Source organism: Brassica rapa, chromosome A08 (assembly GCF_000309985.2).
Source record: "Brassica rapa cultivar Chiifu-401-42 chromosome A08, CAAS_Brap_v3.01, whole genome shotgun sequence".
Taxonomy (NCBI): Eukaryota; Viridiplantae; Streptophyta; class Magnoliopsida; order Brassicales; family Brassicaceae; genus Brassica; species Brassica rapa.
This window is the reverse complement of record NC_024802.2, coordinates 11,023,568-11,046,692: the sequence shown is the minus strand read 5'-3', so window position 1 is coordinate 11,046,692 and position 23,125 is coordinate 11,023,568. Positions and strand designations below refer to the sequence as shown.

Here is a 23,125-nt window from a genome sequence, read left to right as displayed (position 1 = left end):
CTAAAACATTATTAGTTTAAATAATATTATATAACTTTTGTTATTTAATAATAGTCTTACCCCGCACAAGGTGCGGATCTTGACCTAGTTTACTGATATTTCGCTTAGCCCTATTGGTAAATAGTCATGTCCATTTTATATCTATGCAGGTGAAACTTGAAAGGGACAGCAGAGCAGGCTCCCTAAGCTCTTTTTTTTTTTTTGACTTTGATTTTTCTGCTTTCACTTAACTTGGAGAATTCTTGAAATGGCGGCTCTAAGAAACTTTATTTATTTAGCCAGTATTTTAGTGTTGTTGCATCAGAAATCAATAATGTTTGCTTTAAACCACTATACAAGCTTGAATCCGATCAACTAAACCAATCAAAAACCAATCAGAAATCAATAATGTCTGCTTCCACTGGTTTCAAATTGGTTTATTCTTAAGTAAATAATTTAAAATCAACTAAACCAATCAAAAATCCATTTTTATATATAATTAAAAAACAATTATCATCTTCTCATTCACCAACACCATTAGCCCTAGAGCCATGGTGGAAAACTGACCTTCTCTCATGATCAAACTCTTTCTCCTCATGAATCTACTAATCTCTATTTCAGTTTGCTGGTGAGAACAAAAGCTGTGAAAAGCAAAGGCGTGTGGTATTGAATGTAGAAGATGTAGGTCTGAATGAATATATTATTATGTGTAAACAGAGTAATATATACACAATACACAGAGAGAATTATGGTAAGAAGTTATGAGAATTGATACACACATAATATCAGAATATATCTTTCCATACACCCCCTCAAGATGGAGGAGGTGAGGTGACTCCAATCTTGCTTCGTAGCTCTTGAAAGCGTGTTCTGGACAGAGGCTTAGTGAGGCCATCAGCTAGCTGATCTCTAGTTGAGACATGAGCAACTCGAAGAAGACCAGTCTGAACTTGACCACGAACAAAGTGAAAATCAATGGCTATATGTTTCATCCTTGAATGAAAAACTGGATTGGCTGAGAGATATGTGGCACCAATATTATCACAGTATATAGTGGGACACTGTGGAAGAAGAACACCCAGTTCCGTGAGGAGGGAGCACACCCATCTCAGCTCAGCTGCTGCATTTGCGACTGCACGATATTCCGCTTCCGTAGAGGACCTAGAGACACCTTGTTGCTTCTTCGATGACCAGGACAGAGGCTGATTACCAAGATAGACAACATATGCATTAGTAGAAACATAATCATCTGTATCCCCTGCCCAATCTGCATCAGAGAAGGCGTGAAGCTGTGGGTGTGCCTGTTTCTGAAGAAAAATACCATGTGTTGACGTGCCAGACAAGTATCTCAAGACTCTCTTGGCTGCTTGCCAATGATCCTCAGTCGGCTTATGCATAAATTGAGAGAGACGATTCACCGCATACGAGATATCAGGTCTTGTCAACGAGAGATATTGCAAGCTCCCAATCACCATCCTATATTCCTTCGGATCAGCCAGAGGAGCACCTGAGTGTAAGCTTAGCTTAGGAGAGGAGGGAAGCGGAGTAGCAACAGTCTTAGCATCTGTCATCTTGGTCCTGAGAAGAAGATCCAGTATATATTTCCTCTGCATCAGATGAAGACCAGTAGCTGTACGTGTTGCTTCAATACCAAGAAAGTAACTGAGCTGACCAAGATCTTTTATAGAGAACCGGTTAGCTAAGCTGTCAATAATATGTTGTACCAACACCTGATTGGTTCCAGTTACTAACATATCATCAACGTAGACTAGTAAATAGACCCAGTCACTGTTACGCTTGTAGATGAAGAGAGAAGCATCACTTTGTGAATTGACAAAGCCTGCAGAGAGAAGATAGTTTCGTAATTCAACATACCAAGCCCTCGGTGCCTGTTTGAGACCGTAGATAGCTTTCCGAAGTCTACAGACGTGATTTGGTTTGTCAGGATCCACAAACCCCGGAGGCTGACACATGTATACTTCTTCAGTGAGATTCCCTTGAAGAAATGCGTTGTTCACATCCAGTTGACGTACCGGCCAATCTCTGTTAACAGCAATGCCAAGAACAGTACGGATAGTCGCAGGTTTGATCACAGGACTGAACGTCTCAGTGAAGTCAAGACCATGTTGTTGATGATAGCCTTTAGCCACTAGCCTGGATTTGCGACGAACGAGAGTACCATCAGCCAGAAACTTGAGAGTGTAGACCCATCGACAGCCAACAACGTTCATATGCGGTTTGAATGGAACCAAATCCCACGTTCTGTTTCTGACTTGTGAGTTAAACTCAGACGTCATCGAGCCCCTCCATTTGTCATCTTTCATCGCTTGGGTCCAAGTTGTCGGTTCTCGAAGCGTTGCCGGTGTGGCAATACTTGACAGAGAGAACTTCTTGTTTGGTTTGATAATGGCATTCTTTGCGCGAGTCTTCATAGGATGTTGGTTCGCTGGTGCTGGTTGAGCAGGAGACAATGGAGCTGGAGGCTCAGGTTAGGGGTCGATATGAACTTCAGTAGGTGGAGATGGCGGTGAGGGTTGAGGTTGGTGTGGCTGAGAGGTGTGAGATGTCGCCGGTGAGGGGCATTGCTGAGTGATGTCTGGTGATGGTGCTGAAAGTGTCGCTGCGGAATGTTCCCTCGTCGGTGATGGAGCTAACTGCGGGGACTCAACCTCGGTAGTCGGAGAAGAACTCATGAGTGGCCTGGAAAGGAAGAGAGGAACAGATTGCTGCATACCTGTAGGAACAGAACTTGAAGAAGAATAGTTAGGTGCAGCAGACAATTTGGGAAATGGAAATTCATTTTCATTGAATCGCACATGGCGTGACGTATAGATACGACCAGAGGTGGGATCCAAACAGAGATAGGCACTTTGAGTCAATGAATAGCCAAGAAAAACACAAGGAAGAGACCTCTTTTCAAGTTTGTTGGCCGAGTAAGGCCTAAGCCAAGGATAACAAAGAGAACCAAAGGTTCGAAGTTTGGCATAGTTGGGTTGAGTTTGAAAAAGCTTAGCATATGGAGTTTCAAAAGACAAAGGCGAAGATGGCAAGCGATTAATGAGATAAATAGCTGTGGCAAAAGCATAAGGCCAGTAAGAGAGAGGCATTTGCGCATGAGTTAAGAGAGATAGACCTGTTTCAACAATATGTCTATGCTTTCTTTCAGAAACACCATTGTGTTGTGGTGTATGTGGAGGACTAGTGAGATGTGAGATACCGTTGGCTGCAAGAAAGGCTGCCAAGGCTAAGAACTCACCTCCATTGTCAGAGAAGAGATGTTTTATTTTGGAGTTAAAGCGATTCTCAACCAAGGCCCGGAAAAGAATGAAAGTTTCCTTGACCTGAGATTTTGTTTTGAGAGGATACAGCCAACTATAACGAGTATAGTGATCAACAAATACAACATAGTACCTGTAGTTATCACTGGAGAGAATAGGAGACTGCCAAACATCAGTAAAAATATACTCCAAAGGAGAAGAATATGTAATAGATGTTTGATTAAAAGGAAGCTTATGAGCTTTATTCAAAAGACAATCATTGCAAGAAAGAGTTTTTAAAGCAGAATCAAAGCAAGGTAACAAATGTTTGGAAACAAGCAATTTTAAAGTAGATAGAGATGGATGGCCTAAACGAGAGTGCCATTGAGCAAGAGATGTTTTTGTGTCTGGATTTGCGAAATAGGAAGCAACAGAGGATCTCAATGTAGGCCACTCATAAAGTTCATCCTTGGATCTGCCTTGGAGTATCCGAGCCCCCGTTGCTAGATCCTTCACCTGAAAACATGAAGGGAAGAATTCAACAGACACATGATTAGCATTACAGAGACGATGCACCGAGATTAAGTTACGGTGAATATGCGGAACACACAGCACATCATTTAGTTTTAAAGTACGAGTAGAAGAAGGAAGAAGCATGGAACCAGTATGAGTTATCGGAAGGCTTGAGCCATTGCCAACAACTACTTCATCACCTCCCATATAAGGCTGGTGCAGAGACAAGTTGTGGAGATCCGACGTCAAGTGATGGGTGGCTCCACTGTCAAGCAACCAGCTGTCCGGTGAGTAGGTGGAATTGTAAGCCATGTTGGCTCGTGGTTGCCACGGTGACATTGGTTGCCATGGGGGGTTCACATTTGATCCAGCTGATTGTTGGAGTTGAGGACAGCGACGCGCGCTGTGACCATGAACACTGCAGATCTGGCATCGACCAAGGTAAGGTTTCGATGGGCGTTGTTGCTGCTGCTTAAACTGCTGCTGCGGTTGCCAGGTCTGAGAGGGACGACGACCACTGTTGTTGTTGTTCTGCTTCCCATTGTAGTTGTTGTTGCGGTTAACAGCTACATTAGCAGAGACTGGAGAGAGGAGAAGTGGTGTAGCAGAGAGTAGTTTTGCCTCATGATTGAGAAGTCGTTCATGTAGCTCCGACATGGTTGGAGGAATATCACGTCCCTCAATAGCATCAACTAAGGACTTGTACTCCTCAGGAAGTCCTTCAAGAACGTACTCAACTTGATCCTCCTGATCGATGGTCTTGCCAAGTATAGCAAGCTGATCAAAAGCGCATGGTGAGACCTTGGAGATAGTCATCAATAGACTTGTTCCCCTTAGTCCAGCTCTTGAGCTGATGTTTGATCTGCTTGAGATGACCACGGGATGGCTTAGCGTACGTCTCTGCCAGTATACTCCAAACATCGGCAGAGGTTTGAGCCCGCGAGACCATCGGTTGGAGATTCGGAGAGATAACGCCAAGAAGTGCGCTATAGATCAACCGATCTTGACGTGTCCAGTACGTAACAAGTGGATTAGGGATAGAGATACCCTCATCATTCATCACGGTTGCAGGTGGTGGAACAGAAGATCCATCCATGTATCCAGAGAGTTCATAGCCATCAAAGAGAGCCAGAACTTGACGGCTCCACATAAGGTAGTTAGTGGAGGAGAGCTTCACAACGTTTGTCATATTGACATGAAGGATGCACTGATTGGTGTTGCCGGTGAGGATTTCAACCGAGCTAGTGTTGTCAGTGTTGACAGGAGAAGGAGTATTGCTGGCGGCCATTGCTCAAGCAAAAAAGCAGAGAAGAAGAAGAGAAAAATAGAGCGGCCAAGAGAAAGGAAATTTTAGGTTTTTAGAGTATCGATGGCTCTTGATACCATGTGGAAGATGTAGGTCTGAATGAATATATTATTATGTGTAAACAGAGTAATATATACACAATACACAGAGAGAATTATGGTAAGAAGTTATGAGAATTGATACACACATAATATCAGAATATATCTTTCCATATTGAAGTCATCCCGAACCCATCTTGCTACACAAGATACGGTCTTCCTAAAGCCGTTAACCTCCGTTTCTCCTTATGCGACTTCACGCATCATCTCGGAGTATCTCCACAAACCAGGTGCCACAATTTCTCCTCCTCCGCCGTCTAGTCTAAAATGCATTGCCTCCGGTGGAAGCTCTGTCGGGCAACAGTCGTCGTCTTCCTTTAATCATTCTAGGCTAGATATAATATATTTAACCAAAAAACAGAGGAATAATAGAACACTAGACTCGGCCATACAAGCTAGAATCCGATTATGGGAACCGTACAAATCAGGGTATCTCTGAATACACCGATCTTGTATATTTTCCAACGCTTTAGCCAACATATAACTAAGTCATCCCGTAAGAGAATTTCAGATTCTGAATGTGGCTCTCCGATGAGCTTCCGATGTAATAGAACTGCTTGTGATCGTAACACTTAACAGATTCTCCGTAAAAGAACACAGCCGCGTCGTCTCTCAACACAATCCACCTCACGTCGTGGTTTAGTCAATAATATTTGACTTTCTCGTTGTAAGAAGTTCAACAAAATAATTTATATATATAAATGGATTTTTGATTGGTTTAGTTGATTTAAATTATTTAGTTAAGAATAATCCGATTTGAAACTAGTAAGCCGATTAAAACTATTTTATGGGTAATTAACTTTCGAACTATCATTTAGGAAAGAAATAGGTTTGCAATTTACAATTCGTGAAAATCTAACATGAGATCATAGTTCGGTGAGGATCTGATGTTATATGGTAGGTTATCGTGGAGAAGTAGATCGTCTACCCACAAAATTTTATACTGAGCTAATCTTATTTGGGTAGTCTTCTTTAAAACTACATTAAAATATATAATTATTTAGTTTAACCCAGGCCTACCAACTATTACAATGATGCAAATAGGGAAAAAAATCACGCTCAGACTTCACTTGAGTTGCCTCCCAAATATATTATGTTTAAACTAGGCTGAAGTCTGTATCTTTTGCCCACCTGACCCTTTTGCTTCTGGTGAGTCAGAGGATCCAGTTGTTGGGATTCCAATACTTTTCTTCAAGTTTTTATCATCAAGATAGTGTTGGTAGACATATGACATGAAACCCCAAATAGCTAAGATCATAGAAATCACCTTCAACCCATTCATTTTGTCATGGAAAATGATGACAGCCAGTACAGGAACCACAGGCAGTCCCAAAGCGCTTATAGCATTTGAGAACAGAGAGGAAAGCTCAAAGATCAGCCCCGTGCCACCAATGTTGAATACCTGCCAGATAACAGCCGTCCACACTAGGTTCATAACGTACGACACCTTTCCAAGCTTGTAGCGATCCATTTCACTGCTCAAATTTTTCCACTCTCCGCTGGAGAAAAGCCCCACCAAGCTAACACAACTGGCCACTAGACTCACGTAGATGATCATATCCATAACTTCTGAGAATGTTTGCCTCTTTAGCACTTTACGGAAGGCTACCTGTTGTAATGATAAGACTAGACCAAATCCGGCAGAAGCACCAATGGTGCATATGAAACTTGTGACATACTGTACTCTTGTTACTTTTTTAAAATTTGATTCCTCATTATTGAAGGCTAGGAGTGTGGAAGAGATAGTTAGGAGCAAAAGAGAGTTCAAAATGATTGGAGTGAGTTTTTGTGAGTTGAGGAAATAAGAGAAGAAAGCGTTGAAGGCTAACTGAGATGCACAGATCAGAGAAAAGGTAGAAACGGGTAGGTAAAGTAGTCCAATGGAGTAAAGGTAGCAATCTCCTCCTACAAGAACCCCAAGAGCTAAGTAAACTAAGACACGGTTCCTATGTGAGGCTGCTTTGTCATCATCTCTATGAGTTGTTGTGTGTGTTTTGATTGAAAATAGATAATATGGAAGCAGAACAGGAAAGCCTACAAGTTGAACTACTGTTGCTAGCCATTTGCTGTTTCCTCCATTGTCATAGTATAGTCTGCCTAGAATTGTAGCAACAGATTGTCCTGAAATGACAAAGAATGTGTAGATAATCACCCTGAGCCACCGTTTGTATATGTTTGTGTGGTTGCTACCGACCGAGTTTCTTCCATCTTGAACTGTTGGGTTTGGTTCTTTTCCCTGCTGAACTGGTAAGTGAGGGAAAATATTGCACAAAAATTAGTTTATGAACGTAGTTTGGTTGTCACTTTTAACGTTTCTTCATCTATTGAACAATAATTGAGATACCATAAAGTAGTTCTCCATGAACTGGTTGATGCTTACTCACCGATGACTTGTAGTTCTTGATCACCCTTCATGGTGGATGTGGAATATACCTCCTTGGAGATGGACAAGGATGAGTTTTGAAGTATTATTTATCTTATTATCAATTATCTTGGTTAATAATATGCTACCAAATGATAGCTATATATTAAGTGATTAGGAACCGATCACTGTTAAGTATTCATTGTAACATGTCCCCACATTAAGTGAATGCTCAACTATAAATATCTCTTACGTTGTCATGAATTTAATTTTTGAAGATGTCACAATGGTTGACCAAGTAATGAGTTAAGTCAAGTAGGAAATAAAGTGTAGCCAATATACATACGGAAAATGTCATTTTCATCTTAGTGGAGAAACATCAACATAACATATAGACAAGCTGTTTGATCTTAAGTTGGATAGTTTTGAAACGTCTTTGCCACTATGAATTAATTTGGCTTGTGCCGTGTGCCTATCTTTCTCTTATGATTAGACATGTGGATTAATTAGGAACACACTTTTGGGGTTTCTCTTTGGCTAGTCTTGAAAGTTTTTCTCCTCAAGATAATGATGATGAAGATAAAGGTGAGGTTAAGCTATTATATGGCAGAGAATTAAAGTCTGCCTATTTATCCAAGAAAAGACATTTTTATATCTCTTGCAACTTAATTAATAATACCTGGGTGGCAGATGATGTCGCTACATTATTTCTGGTCACTTACGTATTGTTCAAAGCTATTTTCCCAAAATTGACAGGAGTAACAGCCTATTTTGATACACAGGCTCAAGCTGTACAGAGAAACATGCACCCCGTTCGCATGGACCATTACAAAAATTACACAAACGAGCTTTATATAGGATACATGCACGAATGTGTGTAATAATTTATCAAATTTGTGAATCATCGTCGACGTGGTTTCTGTGGCAATTCATCAACTTCTTTTCATCGAGGTAGCGCTAGGGCCGGGATAAGGCTCATTAAGCAAGGATTTTAGGCTTGCAAGGAAATAGCTGCTGAGGCCGAAGTCACAACATACCACACTTGCTCCAGTTTTTAACTTTGATTTTTCTGCTTCCACTTAACTTGGAGAATTCTTTAATGGCGGCTCTAAGAAAAAGTATTTATTTTGCCAGTAATCTACTGATGATGCATCAGAAGTAAATAATGTTTGCTTTAATCATTTTAGAAATATACACAAGAATTGACAAATTTTGTTATAAAAATGTTTGTTTTAAATATTTTGCTCAGTTACTTAAAAGTTAAAACCCATGGCTTATAACTAACAACTGACTAGATGTTATAATAATAATAGCTACAAAGGTGCACACCCTCTCTTTCTATACAGTATAAGCCACATCTTTCGTAGCATTGAACTCAAGTTTTAGTTACTGAGTTGTTGATGCCATTTCACTGAGGTAATCTGATTTAGGTAGTCTTTTTTAAAACTACATCACAATATTTCATTATTTGTTTAAGCCAAACCAACTAACTGTTACAATGATGCAAATAGGAAAATAAGTCACCCTAAGACTTCACTTGAGTTGCATCACAAATATATTGTGTTTATTCATTATTGTAGGCTGCCTTCAGCTCGCTGGAGTTTGTATCTTTTGCGCACTTGACCCTTTTGCTTCTGGTGAGTCGGAGGATCCGGTTGTTGGGATTCCAAGACTTTTCTTCAAGTTTTTGTCATCAAGATAGTGTTGGTATACATAGGACATGAAACCCCAGATAGCCAAGATCATAGATATCACCTTTAACCCATTCATTTTATCATGAAAAATGATGACAGCCAGTACAGGAACCACAGGCAAACCCAAAACGCCAATAGCATTTGAGAATAGAGAGGAAATCTCGAAGATAAGCCACGTGCTACCAATGTTGAATACCTGCCAGGTAACAGCCGTCCACACTAGGTTCATAACGTAAGATACCTTTCCAAGCTTGTAGCTATCCATTTCACTGCTCAAAGTTTCCCACTCTCCACTAGCAAAGAGCCCCACCACGCTTACACAGCTGGCCACTAGACTTACGTAGATGATCAAATCCATGACTTCTGAGAAAGTTTGCCTCTTTAGGACTTTACTGAAGGCTAGCTGTTGTAAGGATAAGCTTAGACCATACCCAGCAGAAGCACCAATGGTGCATATGAAACTTGTGACATACTGTCCTCTTGTTACTTTTTTGAAATTTGATTCCTCGCTATTGAAGGCAAGGAGGGTGGAAGAGATAGTTAGGAGCAAAAGAGAGTTCAAAATGATTGGAGTGAGTTTTTGTGAGTTGAGGAAATAAGAGAAGAAAGCGTTGAAGGCTAACTGAGATGCACAGATCAGAGAAAAGGTAGAAACGGGTAGGTAAAGCAGTCCAATAGAGTAAAGGTAACAATCTCCTCCTACAAGAACCCCAAGAGCTAAGTAAACTAAGACACGGTTCCTATGTAAGACTGCTTTGCCATCATCTCTATGAGTTGTTGTGTGTGTTTTGCTTGACAAGAGATAATAAGGAAGCAGAACAGGAAAGCCTACAAGTTGAACTACAGTTGCTAGCCATTTGCTGTTTCCTCCATTGTCATAGTATAGTCTTCCTAGAATTGTAGCAACTGATTGTCCGGAAATGACAAAGAATGTGTAGACAGACACCAGGAGCCACCGTTTGTATCTGTTTGAGTGAGATTCTCCTGTTTGGTTTCTTTCTTCTTCAACTGTTGGGTCTGATTCTTTTCCATGCTGAACTACTAAGTGAGGCAAAATATTGCAAGAATATTAGTATATGAAAGTAATTTTGTCGTTACGTATAACGTATTTTCATATATTGAACAATAAGATACCATAAAGTAGTTCACCAGGAACTGGTTGATGCTTACTCACCGATGACTTGTAGTTCTTGATCACCCTTCATGGTGGATGTGGAATATACCTCCTTGGAGATGGGACAAGGAGGAGCTAGAGTATTAGGTATTATTATCAGTTCTCTTGGTTGATAATATGCTACCAAATGCTAGCTATATATTCAGTGATTCGGGACAGATCATTGTTAAGTATTCATTGTAACATGTTACATGTCCCCACATCGAGTACATGCCCATCTATAAATATCTCTAGTCTTGTCATGAATTTAATTTTTGAAGATACGACAATTATTGACCAAGATATGATTTGAGTCAAGATGGATTTAAATTTTGAAATTTTGCCTTTTCATTTTAATGGTGAAACATCAACACATCATTGACAAGCTGATTTGGAATCGTATTGATTCGCTTCGTGGCAGAATGGGAGATTTGAACATTATTTGCAGGAGTGGTTTGCAAATCGTTGAAGAAGAAAACACAAATAACTTAAATTTAGCTCTATAGTAAATACATTTTAAATAGAGCTGTATTCTTTGTACAATTTTTTTTATTTCAAATAAATTTAACATTTATTCAAAAAAAAAATTAAAAATTAACATAACTCAAAGACAAACGTAAACTTGTTTTGTGTGGCTATCTTTCTCTTATGATGAGACATGTGGATTGATTAGGAACACACTTTGGTGTTTGTTTGTCTGTCTAGTCTTGAAGTTTTTTCTAATCAAGATAATGTTGAGGTTAAGCTGAAACGATGGCCTATCTTTCTAAGAAAAGACATTAAGAAACGATGGCTCAAGCTGTATAGAGAGACATGCATCCCATTTACATGGACCATTACGAAAATTACATAAACGTATCAAATTTGTGTCATCTTTGACCTGGTTTTTGTCGCAAGTCATTGTTAAGTTAGCTGTGGTTCCAACCTAAAATTAATTGGTGATAACTAGACTGGCTCATCTATTTTATATATTAATAAGGTTTTTTTGTAACTACTGATGTGGAAGACTTTGTACGCTCCTTCGAGATGATTGTTTTCTTAGCGTCAATTTCGGAATGTTTAGGCAAAGATCGATGGGCCAATTTTGGGCCAAACCGATGTGGTGGATCGGGTTGGATTGTATGGATCGGGCTCTGATACCATATTAAGATAGATGTGCTTCCAACCTAAAACCAATTGGTGAAGAGTAGATTGACTCATCTATCTTATATATTACTAAGGATCTTCTGCAATTACCGATTTGGGAGACTTTGTCTCTAATAGTCCTTAACTTCTTTTTTATCTGATAGACAAATGAAAGGAAGCCCTAAATAACTAAAATGATGAAGAAGATCTTCACTGCATCCAGTTTATCATTGAAAAGCTATCACATCTATGATTGAAACGATAGGCAATCCCACAGCAGTTGTGGAATTGGAGAACACATAAGATGACTCGAAGATCAACCCCCACAAACCACCTGTGTAGACTTTCCAAGAAATAGCTGTTGATGCCAAAGGTCACATAGGAAACTTGCCGAAGTTTGTAGTTTCTCATCTCACTCGTAAACAGGTCAGTAGAGTAAACCAATTGCATACAGATAGTCCAGTGCACATGTAAATTGATGCAAGAATTGTGAAGGAAGAAGACATGTTGAAATTTATTTCTGTTGATTTGGGTTGTTTGATTTGTGAAAGAAGCTAAAGAAAATCAAAAAAGGAAAACCCAAGATGGGGAGAAATGTTACCACATGTGTGATTTCCCAACCATTTCATAGTACAATCTACCAAAAATTGTAGGTGGTTGGCAGAAGAGGACAAAGAACAAATAGCTGGAGAGACAGAGCCACTTTTTATAGTTCTTGGTTTGAGGTACAGATGATGATGATGATGATGATGATGATTCAGTTGCCTCATGATTTATCAGGTTTGCTTCTAAATTCTGGTCGCCTGAAACATTGACACTCATGATTATTTATGAAAAAAAGCTTCAAACAATCTACAATATCAGTTGCTTCTTCTTTACCATTGGCATAAAGTTCTTGAGTTATGTCCATTAAAAATTGAGAAAGTGACAACAAAAATTTTAAACTATCATTTTTGGTTGTTATTTCTTTGAGAGTTCTCTTCGTACACAACTTGGTACCCCCCCCACCCCCACACACACAAGTTACATTATTAAATAGGGTGATTTTGCTGTATAACCATATTGGAAAAAAATGAAGAATATAGCTATGTGTTGAAAAATGTGTCAATTTGCCACATTATTGGACATTATAGTTATTTACGAGCGCGTGAATGTGTGTATATCACACGCTACAACCAATACTATTCTATTTATGTTGTCAATATAGAATGGATTATTTCGAACATAAATGTAACAATAGAGAATAATATAATTTTTTAGTACTATTTATTTATAGGGTTCAATGCAATTTAATCAGTAGACAATATGAACAAGCATATTTATTCGTAGGACAAGTGTTTAATGTAAAATAAATTATGTTAAATAACATAATTAGTTGATATATTACAAAATAAAATATACCATTCTATATTTGATGACCATATAGTATAGCATGTGGATATATGTATATGAAAAAAAATATTGAGAGTAAGGGGAGAGGAAGAAAAGCAAAGACGGGGATGATAAAAAAATGAAAAGAGAAGTTACGGAGGAAGCTGGAAAGATGTAAAAAATAAATAGAAGAGTATAAAGAACACGATGGGATGATGAAAAAAGAAGAGGAAAGAAGTACAAAGAAGAAAATGGAGAGAGAGAGAGAGAGAGAGAGAGAGAGAGAGAGAGAGAGAGAGAGAGAGAGAGAGAGAGAGAAAATCTGGGAGGGGAAAAAGAGGAGAAAGAAAAAGTGTAATTTCTATTCTATTTTATACTTTATAAATAGAATATAATAGAATAGAATACAACAATATAATATTTGAACATTATATATTAGAGAGAGAGAAGGAAAAAATAAGTGAAAGAGAGAGGGAGAAGGAAAAGAAAGAGGGATATGTGGATGGAGATTGGAGAGGGAGATTGAAGGAGAGATTAAGGAAAGATGAATTTTATCGCTACTATTCTATATAACTTTATGTAATAGAATAGAACAAAACTTTATTATTATTGTATATATTCAATTTTATAAATATATGTTAGTTTTACAAAATTCAAAACATGTCATATACGAAAAAAATTCTATGTTTTTTATAAGTATATAAGAAATTCAAATTATAATTTTTTAAACTTATAAAGTTAATTAAAAAGAGAGGTGAAAATGAGAAAGGATAATATGGCAAATAATATATAAATATCATAGCCTATTTTTTTGTTATGGTTATACACTTAGTTTTTATTCCACTATGGACATGATCCCCAATTTCCCTATTAAATATGTTTAGATGCACGTGATAGGGACAGCAGAGCAGCATCAATAATCTAGTAGGCTATTGTTGACTTTTTGACTTTCATTTTTCTGATTCCATTTAATGCATCTCCAATGGTTGGCTTCATTTTCAGTTTCAAAATTGTACTTTATTCAAAATAAAGCAAAAAATGAAGCACATTTCCTCCAATGGATTGATTCATTTCTTTTTTTTGTAAAAGGAATATTCCAAATATATTCCATATCCCCTTTATCATTAATTATTAATAATATTTTATACTTTTTCATATTTTGTAATTTTACCCAAGTATTTTGTTTTAACAATAATTTAACATAATTATTATTTAATATAAATCAAACATTATCATTCTAAAATACTACTACATAACATAAATAAACAAACACATAACACAATATTTTGTAAGAAAAAGAGACATCTTATATATATATATTTTTCTTTAAATGATTAATAAAAGTGTTTAGAAGTAAAATGTGATATTATTTATCTTTCATTATTTTAAAACGAATTAAAGTTCTTTAAATGAATATTCTCATGTTTTTCATTATAAATATCTAGTTAGATGAATAGAATTGTCAAAATTTTAAAATTGATTGGATATTATTGACATATATAATTTATTTTGGTAAAAGATAGAAACAAACAAAAATTAAGGACCAATTTATAATTTAGAAAGTTCAGCTTCAAAAATGAAGCAATAAACCGTATTGCTTCAAATTTAAATGAATTAAAGTTCTTAATTTGAAAAAATAAAGCAATGAACAGTATTGCTTTAAATTTGAAGTTATATTGCTTCATTTTGAAGCAAGAAATGAAGCACTATTGGAGCAAAATTTGCTTCAAAATAAAGCAAAAAGTAAAAAATGAAGTACATTGGAGATGGTCTTAGCTTGGAGAATTCTTGAAGACAAAATATAATTTATTTTGGCAGTAATCTACTGGCTTTAATCGTTTTGAAAATTGTACACCAAAACTGACAAAATTTGTGGTAAAAAAACCTTTGCTATATTCATTTTGCTCAGTTACTTATAACTCAAAAGTCAAAACTGAATTGTTGTCCGAATAGAGTTACAAATTTTTGTATATACATTATGCTTAAACTGTACGTAAAGACATATAATGTATACAGGATATATGCATGATTATACGATTTGTATGTTTGTGCGACCTTCATCAACAGGTAGAGGAGGACCTCCTACATGATCTGTATGGCTAAGCTTCAATTTCTTTTCATCTAGGTAGTGCTGATAGACGAATGAAATGAAACCCCATATAGCTAAAATGATGGAGAAGATCTTAGACGTATTCATTTTATCACCAAAAACTATCACTGCCACAACAGGAACAATAGGCAATCCCACAGCAGTTATGGAATTAGAGAACACAGAAGATGACTCAAAGATCAACCCCACAACACCAATGGTGTAGACTTGCCATGAAATAGCTATGGAGGCCAAAGTTATAGCATATGGTGCTTTTCCAAGTTTATAGTTTTCCATCTCACTTGTCAAAGTCTTCCACTCACCGCTTGCAAAAAGTCCAATGAGAACCACACAGCTTGCAACTAGAGATTGGTAGGCGACCAAGTCCATGACCGTTGAGACTGTATGTTTCTTTAAAACTTTCCTGAGGATCAGTTGTACTAGAGATAGAAGCAGTCCAATGCCAGCAGACGCACCAATGGTGCATATGATCCCTATCACATACTTTACTCTACTAGAAACATTTGTTGTGCTTTGTGACTCATCAGTGTTGACAACAAGGAGAGCAGAGGAGATGGTGAGAAGAAACAAAGAATTGACTATGAACGGTGTGAACTTCTGCGAGTTTAGGAAGTATGAGAAGAAGGCTGTGAAGGCTAGTTGTGACGCTAAGATGAGGGAGAAAGTTGAAACTGGCAAGTAGAGTAACCCAACAGAAGACATGTAAGAGTTAGCAGACACTAATAGTCCAGTGACAATGTAAACTGATCCAAGGGTGATGAAGGAAGGGAACTTTCTGAGACTTATATCTGTTGATTTTGGTGTTTTGGTTTTGGAAAGGAAGCGGAAGAGAAACAGAACAGGGAAGCCTATTAGTTGGACAAGTGTTCCCATCCATGTGCTCTTACCACCATTTTCAAAATACAATCTTCCAAGAATTGTGGAAAGTGCTTGGCAGGAGAGGACAAAGAATACATAAATGGAGATACGAAGCCACCTTTTACAATTCTTTGGTTGAACTTGAGGTATGGGAGATGATTCGATCTCCATGGTGTTATTCATTTCCTCCTGATCTGCGAGGTTTGCTTCTATGTTCTGCTGACCTGAACACATTAAAAAGAACAACAACAATCATGGTTGGCATATTTCGTGGTTGTAAGATTAAAATGATCTGCATGTTTTCAGATAATTTTTCAAAGGGATATATACATTAAGAGATGCTTCTTACCATTGGCATAGAGGTCTTGAGTTCTTTCCATGTCGGCTATAAGGAGACTTACAGATTTTTAGTGAAACTGTTATATAGATGGAGCTTATATGCTCTCGTTGACCGTTGACTTGGAATTCTTGAAACCATTTTTATTTGGCGGCTCTAAGCAGACTCCATACACACAACGTTGTTAAAATAGACCGAGTTTGGTGAAACGCTTTATTTTGTTATCTCCGTCTAATCTTATTGGCTAGTCTGTCCACTTGATTTAGTTTTTCACGTCTTTTATTTGTTGAAGTCTTGAATATTGGCTTATTTTTGATTAAAAAAAAACGAATATTGGCTTATTATCTGTTGATTGGATTCAGAAGTCAACAACGATACAACAAGAAAGAGAGGCCTAGTGTACACTTGACATTTTAATAAGTTTTGTTGCAAGGGAAAAAAATAGTTTATTTTTCCTTTTATTTAGCTCAAATCAAACGCGTATATACAAGAAGAAGAGACAGCTTCACTTCCTCTGTTGCTACTTTGTTTTTTCTTCACCAGAAGAAGAAAGATAAAGATGAACATTCCTCTAAGTATTTTTTTTTTCTTACATAGCATTCCTTTGCTACAATGCAGCTGCACCACCTCCGGTAAGAGTTAAGCCGTTGATCTATCCAAACTCAATCCAACCACCGCCTGATATGTACTTTGACAGATTCAGTTTACGTGGATAGCAAGAAAACATTAACGACTCGACAGACTCAGACACAGAGTTGAAGTTACCTTAACTCGAAGTCTCGAACAGTGAGATATGATACGATAGTGCAAATGTGCAATGACCATAGAATCTGAGAGGGCCAATAGAAAATTATCCTCTTGGAATTATAAGATCTACAGAGCTTGAAGATGATTTACATGACTTGTCCCATGCTGCTACAAAAGGCATTCGAAACATCTTTACTATATAAACTGATTCTTTTAATATAACAATGCTGAATATTTCAAAAATATATTTAAAAGGAACTTGTTGTGATCTATGTGGTCATTAGCTCGAGCACCATACGGGCATTAGACAAGAAGAACAGAGCTTTTATCTCCGATCCGGACTCTGCTCTCAGGGACAAGTTTTCTTGTGGAAGTAATGTTGGGCCCATTGATACCACGTGGGGACCAGCTAAAAGAAATGGGATCAATTTGGGGTCACGGCCCATCTAAGAGATATTTGAAACATGTTCCACTATTGTACCTAAGCCTTTGTGTTCCCGTCGAATTCCGATTGGGTTTTCGGATTTCTGTTTTATTAGTAAAACGTGTTAGGTCTCATTCTAATAAATTTGTAAGTAGCGATCGAATTTAGATATAACACATTAGTTTTGGATTGGTTTTGTATTATATCCTAAAGCCCATAAAATAATCATATATCGATTGAGTTCATATTATTTAGATCGGTTCGGATTATACTCAAGTAAAATACATAATTAAAAGTCTAAACATGGAAAATTTAATACTTAAACTGAAAAAAAAGTATACAATACATATCAAATTCAAAAAAGCAACATCTGAAATTTATAGCATTCAAATACAGTGATGATAATTAAAAACTCAAAACATATAATCCGTAACACACATGGTAGGTATACCAATGCATATGTTTGATTTAGTTTGGGTTATGTTTAGTTATCGGGTAAATCTAACCGAATCCGATATCCAAAATATCACAATATGAAACCTGGATTATTTGATGGATCAGAACCCGATTCTATATTTTTATTTCGGGTAGAGTTTGGGTTTGGATTCGGGTATCGGCTTTTTTACTGAGGCCTCATTATACTTACAATAATAATACTCCTATGAACTGGAACAAGATTTAAATTAATTATTTTTATCAAAAGTTTGTTATTATTAGTTTTATTAAAAGAGTTTATTTGCGTAATAACCATATATGGAGTGTAAATTATATAATAGTCCTGATTTGACATAATGTAATGTCAGAGATTACGCCATTTCCCAACCGGTTTTACTCTTTCTTTTAACAAAGTTTCCAGTCAACATCTATGATATGCTTAAGAATGTGTCACAACTATTCCATATGAAAAAGAGCCATCCACATCACATATTTATTGACCACATACATATGCACTGAGTGTTCTATTTCATATAGCCAACATATTATAGGACTATAACCCCATTCACAACCCATAGAATTAAAAATTATCCATAACCCAACCCATAACTAATAAATCATAAATCTCAATCACTAAACCCAAACCCAAATATAAATTATAATACATATTTTAATATTTTTAAAAATTAAAAAACTGATAATAGTAAATAATATTCTGTAATATTGTACTACACTATATATATAGACAGAAAGGAGGAGGAGCCATCCACGATACACATTAATTGACCACATATATAAGCATTTAGTGTTCTAGTCCATATAGTTGAAGTAGTATAGGATTATAACCCCACCCAAAACCCCTAATACTAAAGATTATCTCAATTTCAATCCATAAATACTAAACCCTAAATCTCAATCATTAAACCCAAACTCAAATATAAACTATAATATATATATTTATAATATTTTAAATAAATTTAAAATTTGAAAATAGAATATAATATTCTTTAATATTATACTATACTTTATAAATGAAAAGTAGAATAGACTTATGAATTAAATCATTTGTGTGAGCGTGGTTAATGCATTAACCAATATTCATATCAATGAGACAACTTCAAAATATAATATATGCTTATTCACTGTAAAATTACATTATATTCTATATTCGTAAAATAGAATAGAACAAAATAATATTACATTGTAACATTTTAAAAAGGTGAGAAGATTATTGGCGGAGAGGTGGAGGAGGATAGGACGGTGTTTTTATCAACGGTATCCAAAGTTTTCTAGAATATTCATACGTCTTTCGCTGCACGAGTCTCGTCTGTTGCCGCATGTGTGTTGATGCACCCGGAACATCATCGACAACACAGTAGGTTTCAGATTTGGCGAAGCTTTCTGTCAGTAACCAAGAGAATTCTTGCGGACGGGCTTCTTCTGAAAAAATGTGTTCTAGAAATAGTATCAACGGTGATGCGGTGGATCAAATATAAAAGAGAGACAAATTGTTTTTACATAGTTACCAAAGAAAATTACTTTCAAAAACTATGTATATCTCTATACACCACAATTTATTTGTGAGTGATAATACTATTAATATAATTTATTTTTTGTTTACAGGTTTCTCGGTTGTATCAGAGGCAAAAAAAAACTTAATAAAATTACTTTCAAAAACTATGTATATCTTTCTATACACCACAATTTATTTGTGAGTGGTAATACTATTAATATAATTTATTTTTACAGATTTCTCGGTTGTATCAGAGGGCAAACAAAACTTATTATAAAGAAAATACATGGGATATAGGTATAGTAGGAAAATTACATATAGAGTGAATTATTAAATTTTAAACGTCATATAGCCCAATTTCCCATATTAAAAACTCGTTATATTCATGTTTCCGACTTCTAAAAGGGTAAAAATAACAAGTACTATTTCTCACTTCTGGTTGGTGGCGGCGGGAATAAAAAAAGGAATTCATTGGCTCTTTTGTGACAAAGTATGTACACACAAGGAGGATGAGGGACTACGTTTTAGAGACCTTCAAGATTTCAATACAACCTTATTGACTAAATAGTTATGGCGTTTGATAGACAAACCCGAGTGCTTGTTCTCAAAGGTTTTTAAAGGACGATATTTTCGGAACACATACCCTGTGGAAAATCACAGATCTTATTCATCTTGTTACGGGTGGACAATCATATGTTCAGCTAGATCTCTGGTTAAAAAAGGCTAATCAAAAGAGTGAGAACCGGTCAGTCTATCTCTGTATGGACAGATCCGTGGATCCCCGCTCCTCACCCGAGGTCAGCATTACCAAATAAAACATACTCAATTTTTAAATCCTTCTTTAAGGGTGGAACATCTCATCAGTTCGGTTGATTGTTCATGGAATGTGGATTTGCTCAACACTTATATCCATCCTGACGATGTGAAGATCATCAGAGGCTTGGTGGTCAGTAGAAGACACAAGGCAGATACGGTCGGATGGAGATTTACGGAGTCGTGTAAATATACGGTAAAATCAATATTTAAGGTTGAATCCTTATTTCAGCTAGATCTCTGGTTAAAAAAGGCTAATCAAAAGATTGGGAACCGGTCATTCTACCTTTGTATGGACAGATCTGTGGATCCCCGCTCCTCGCCCGAAGTCAGCATTACCAAAAAATCATACTCAATTTTTAAATCCTTCTTTAAGGGTGGAACATCTCATCAATTCGGTTGATTGTTCATGGAATGTGGATTTGCTCAACACTTATATCCATCCTGACGATGTGAAGATCATCAGAGGCTTGGTGGTCAGTAGAAGACACAAGGCAGATACGGTCGGGTGGAGATTTACGGAGTCGTGTAAATATACGGTAAAATCATGTTTTAAGGTTGAATCCTTATTTTCAGATAGAGGTCAAAGGATGACTAAAGGATGACTATTTACAGGCCAAATGTAAAATCCATGCTGGCCTTTTCTTGGAAACTGAAGCGTTCTCCGAAATTGAGACACTTTGTGTGGCAAATTTTATCTGGTACACTACCAGTTTTGAAGAACCTTAAGACTCGGGGATTCGATTGTGATTTACGTTGTAGCATGTGTAGGGCAGATGAGAAGTTCACTAATCATGTATTTTTTGAGTGTCCACCAGCATTACAATCATGAGCACTATCTAGGATCCCCTCATCGCCGGCAGTTTTTTCATCTCCTTCAGTTTTCACCAATATGAATTACCTTTTTTGGAGGCTGGCGAAAGAGGATGAGTTTGAATACTTTCCGTGGTTATTATTATATATTTGGAAGGCAAGGAATGATAAGATATACTCCAATAAGAATGGCAACCTGCAGGAGATACTTCGTCTAGCCGATGTGGAAAGTACGGTATGGAAGGAGGCTCAATTAGTGAAGGGGTCAAATGAAAACCACCTTGGTGGGAGATTGCAACAAGCGTCTGATTATCTTTCTTTGAAGAATATCAGAATTTGTTACATTGATGGAGCTTGGAAAGAAGAAGATGTATATATTGGATAAGGTTGGTTTTACCGACATAATGGCTCAACAGAGTTACGATGGGAGCGATGAATCTTTGTAGAAGTCTGTCACCCTTGCATGCTGAGTGTGAAGCACTAATATGGGCAATAGAGTGCATGAAGATCCTTGAATTTTATGATGTAGCTTGCGACGGATTGTTCTCAATTGGTGAAGATGGTGTCATCATTTGAAGAATAGCAAGCTTTCTATACACATATGGAAGAATTCAACCGCAGTAAGACTTTTTTTTCTGACTTTCGGATCAAATATATACCAAGAGCACAAAAAACTATGGCGGACAAACTTACACATGGTGCGAAAAGTTCTTCTTCAGTTATGCTTTATGTCGATTCTACTCTACCGGTTTAGTTTTTTGAACTGGTTGGATTGGCTAATTAGTTAGATATTGTTGTTAAAAAAGAAAACTCGTTAATAGTTTTGAATGGAACTTTCGATATTTGTATGTATTAGTTTCTTTTTTATTTAACTCTTCATGTCACTATAATTGTCTAGGGAGTTTGGCAATTACTCGATTCTTCCGGAAGATCTTGTATAACTTTGCTTTCTCTTTCTAAAATCCTGGCTTCTTTTTGTTTTTGTTAGGTAAATTTGATGACGACCCGGAAAAAGAATAAAGATATCATTATCACGAGATTTGTTTGTATCAGAAATAAAATATATTATCAAAAGTATTTATAAATGTTTCAGCTAAAGTAGATATATATGTCAAATGAATTTTCCATATGATTGGACCTGTTTTATATATTCTTATCTATGTAAGCCACAACATTCACAGCCAAAACATCAACAAAATTGGTCAAGATGTGGAACATATATATAAAGATTTCTTTTTAATGTTTAATTATGCTAAAATCGTAATATATTTGGGAACATATACTTTAAGAATGTGGTGGGTCTATTGATATGTGGAATGTGATTTTATTCAAACTTTTATTATAATTTTTTTTTGAAAAACACTCTAATTCAAATTCAACGTTTTCCAAAAAAAAATTACTGTATTTGGATGGGTTTTATATACATCAATCCAAAAATGAATAACTGATCATCATGAACAGACTAGGGGTTGGACATATCAGTTGTACTTCGTAATCGAAAACAAATTTGTGAATAGAAAAGTGAAGTTACATCGGAGTACGCATGTGAAGATCAGAAGCTACATGATTTTATGATGCTCTCCTGAATCATATAGTTGAGATATAAATTTATTTTCATGCATTAGTGACTTTCGCATATGAAATAAAGGCGCTAATGTACTCAAGTGTATCGACCGTCTCCGATGAAGGGATATCTAAGTTTTTTACCAAGCTAACATTTTAGTTTGACAGTATGTTAAAAAATCAAAACCAAAAAAAGCATGCTGGGGCATGATTAACCCCGGTCTTTTAGCCGGGGTTCTTAACTCATGATTTGACATTTTTTTTTTTACATTTTTCGGTTAAGAAACAACTCTTATATCTCTTATTTAAAAGATGGTTTTTAACTTTTTTTAGTTAAAATCTAAGAAAAACTAAGAACCGTTTTTTATCCGAAGCTAAGAACCCCAATTAAAAGACTAGGTTATACTCCTACCTTGTAAGTAACTTTTCATTTTTTACACCAAAAAAAAAAACTTTTTATTTCTGGCTTCAGAACAATAAGAATAGACCACCAAAGTTTAAGCAAAAAAAAAAAACAATAAAAATGGAAGTTATGGATATTCAATTTACTTTCCGATTAACCGATCAGGATCCTAGTTAAGAATCCAGTATTCTCAGCATTTTTTTAGATCCGTTTCTTACTGGGTTTTTTTCTAAACCTTGACTGGTTTCTGA

The 23,125-nt window shown here is 36.4% G+C and overlaps 3 protein-coding genes and 1 long non-coding RNA gene across 7 annotated transcripts; 1 reads left to right on the top strand and 3 right to left on the bottom strand.

The window, feature by feature from the left end:
- Window positions 1-407: 407 nt before the first annotated feature.
- On the top strand, window positions 408-5,672 carry LOC117127332. The gene is made up of 2 exons (XR_004450280.1): window positions 408-651; window positions 5,275-5,672. It is a non-coding gene; the product is annotated as an uncharacterized LOC117127332 (long non-coding RNA).
- Window positions 5,673-6,070: 398 nt separating this feature from the next.
- LOC103848605 (purine permease 21) lies at window positions 6,071-7,700 on the bottom strand. The gene is made up of 2 exons (XM_033277386.1): window positions 7,538-7,700; window positions 6,071-7,397 (listed from the first exon to the last, which is right to left on the bottom strand). Exons 1-2 carry the CDS (start codon window positions 7,566-7,568, stop codon window positions 6,256-6,258), a joined length of 1,173 nt encoding a protein of 390 aa, XP_033133277.1. The 5' UTR covers window positions 7,569-7,700; the 3' UTR covers window positions 6,071-6,255.
- Window positions 7,701-8,825: 1,125 nt separating this feature from the next.
- LOC103848604 (purine permease 21) lies at window positions 8,826-10,512 on the bottom strand. 3 transcript variants are annotated; one of them, XM_033277385.1, is made up of 2 exons: window positions 10,344-10,361; window positions 8,826-10,242 (listed from the first exon to the last, which is right to left on the bottom strand). In XM_033277385.1, the coding sequence occupies exons 1-2, from the start codon at window positions 10,344-10,346 to the stop codon at window positions 9,103-9,105; spliced, it is 1,143 nt and encodes a 380-aa protein (XP_033133276.1). In that variant the 5' UTR covers window positions 10,347-10,361; the 3' UTR covers window positions 8,826-9,102. The 3 variants fall into 3 exon arrangements, with proteins under 3 accessions (XP_033133276.1, XP_009123730.1, XP_009123729.1); XM_009125482.3 differs by lacking the exon at window positions 10,344-10,361 and adding an exon at window positions 10,384-10,512 and having other exon boundaries at window positions 8,928-10,247; XM_009125481.3 differs by lacking the exon at window positions 10,344-10,361 and adding an exon at window positions 10,384-10,508 and having other exon boundaries at window positions 8,928-10,250.
- Window positions 9,866-17,862, bottom strand: LOC103848606 (probable purine permease 8). 2 transcript variants are annotated; one of them, XM_009125483.2, is made up of 4 exons: window positions 16,176-17,862; window positions 12,367-16,050; window positions 10,384-12,290; window positions 9,866-10,250 (listed from the first exon to the last, which is right to left on the bottom strand). In XM_009125483.2, the coding sequence occupies exons 1-2, from the start codon at window positions 16,204-16,206 to the stop codon at window positions 14,888-14,890; spliced, it is 1,194 nt and encodes a 397-aa protein (XP_009123731.1). In that variant the 5' UTR covers window positions 16,207-17,862; the 3' UTR covers window positions 9,866-10,250; window positions 10,384-12,290; window positions 12,367-14,887. The 2 variants fall into 2 exon arrangements, with proteins under 2 accessions (XP_009123731.1, XP_033133275.1); XM_033277384.1 differs by having other exon boundaries at window positions 10,384-16,050.
- Between the last annotated feature and the right edge of the window lie 5,263 nt (window positions 17,863-23,125).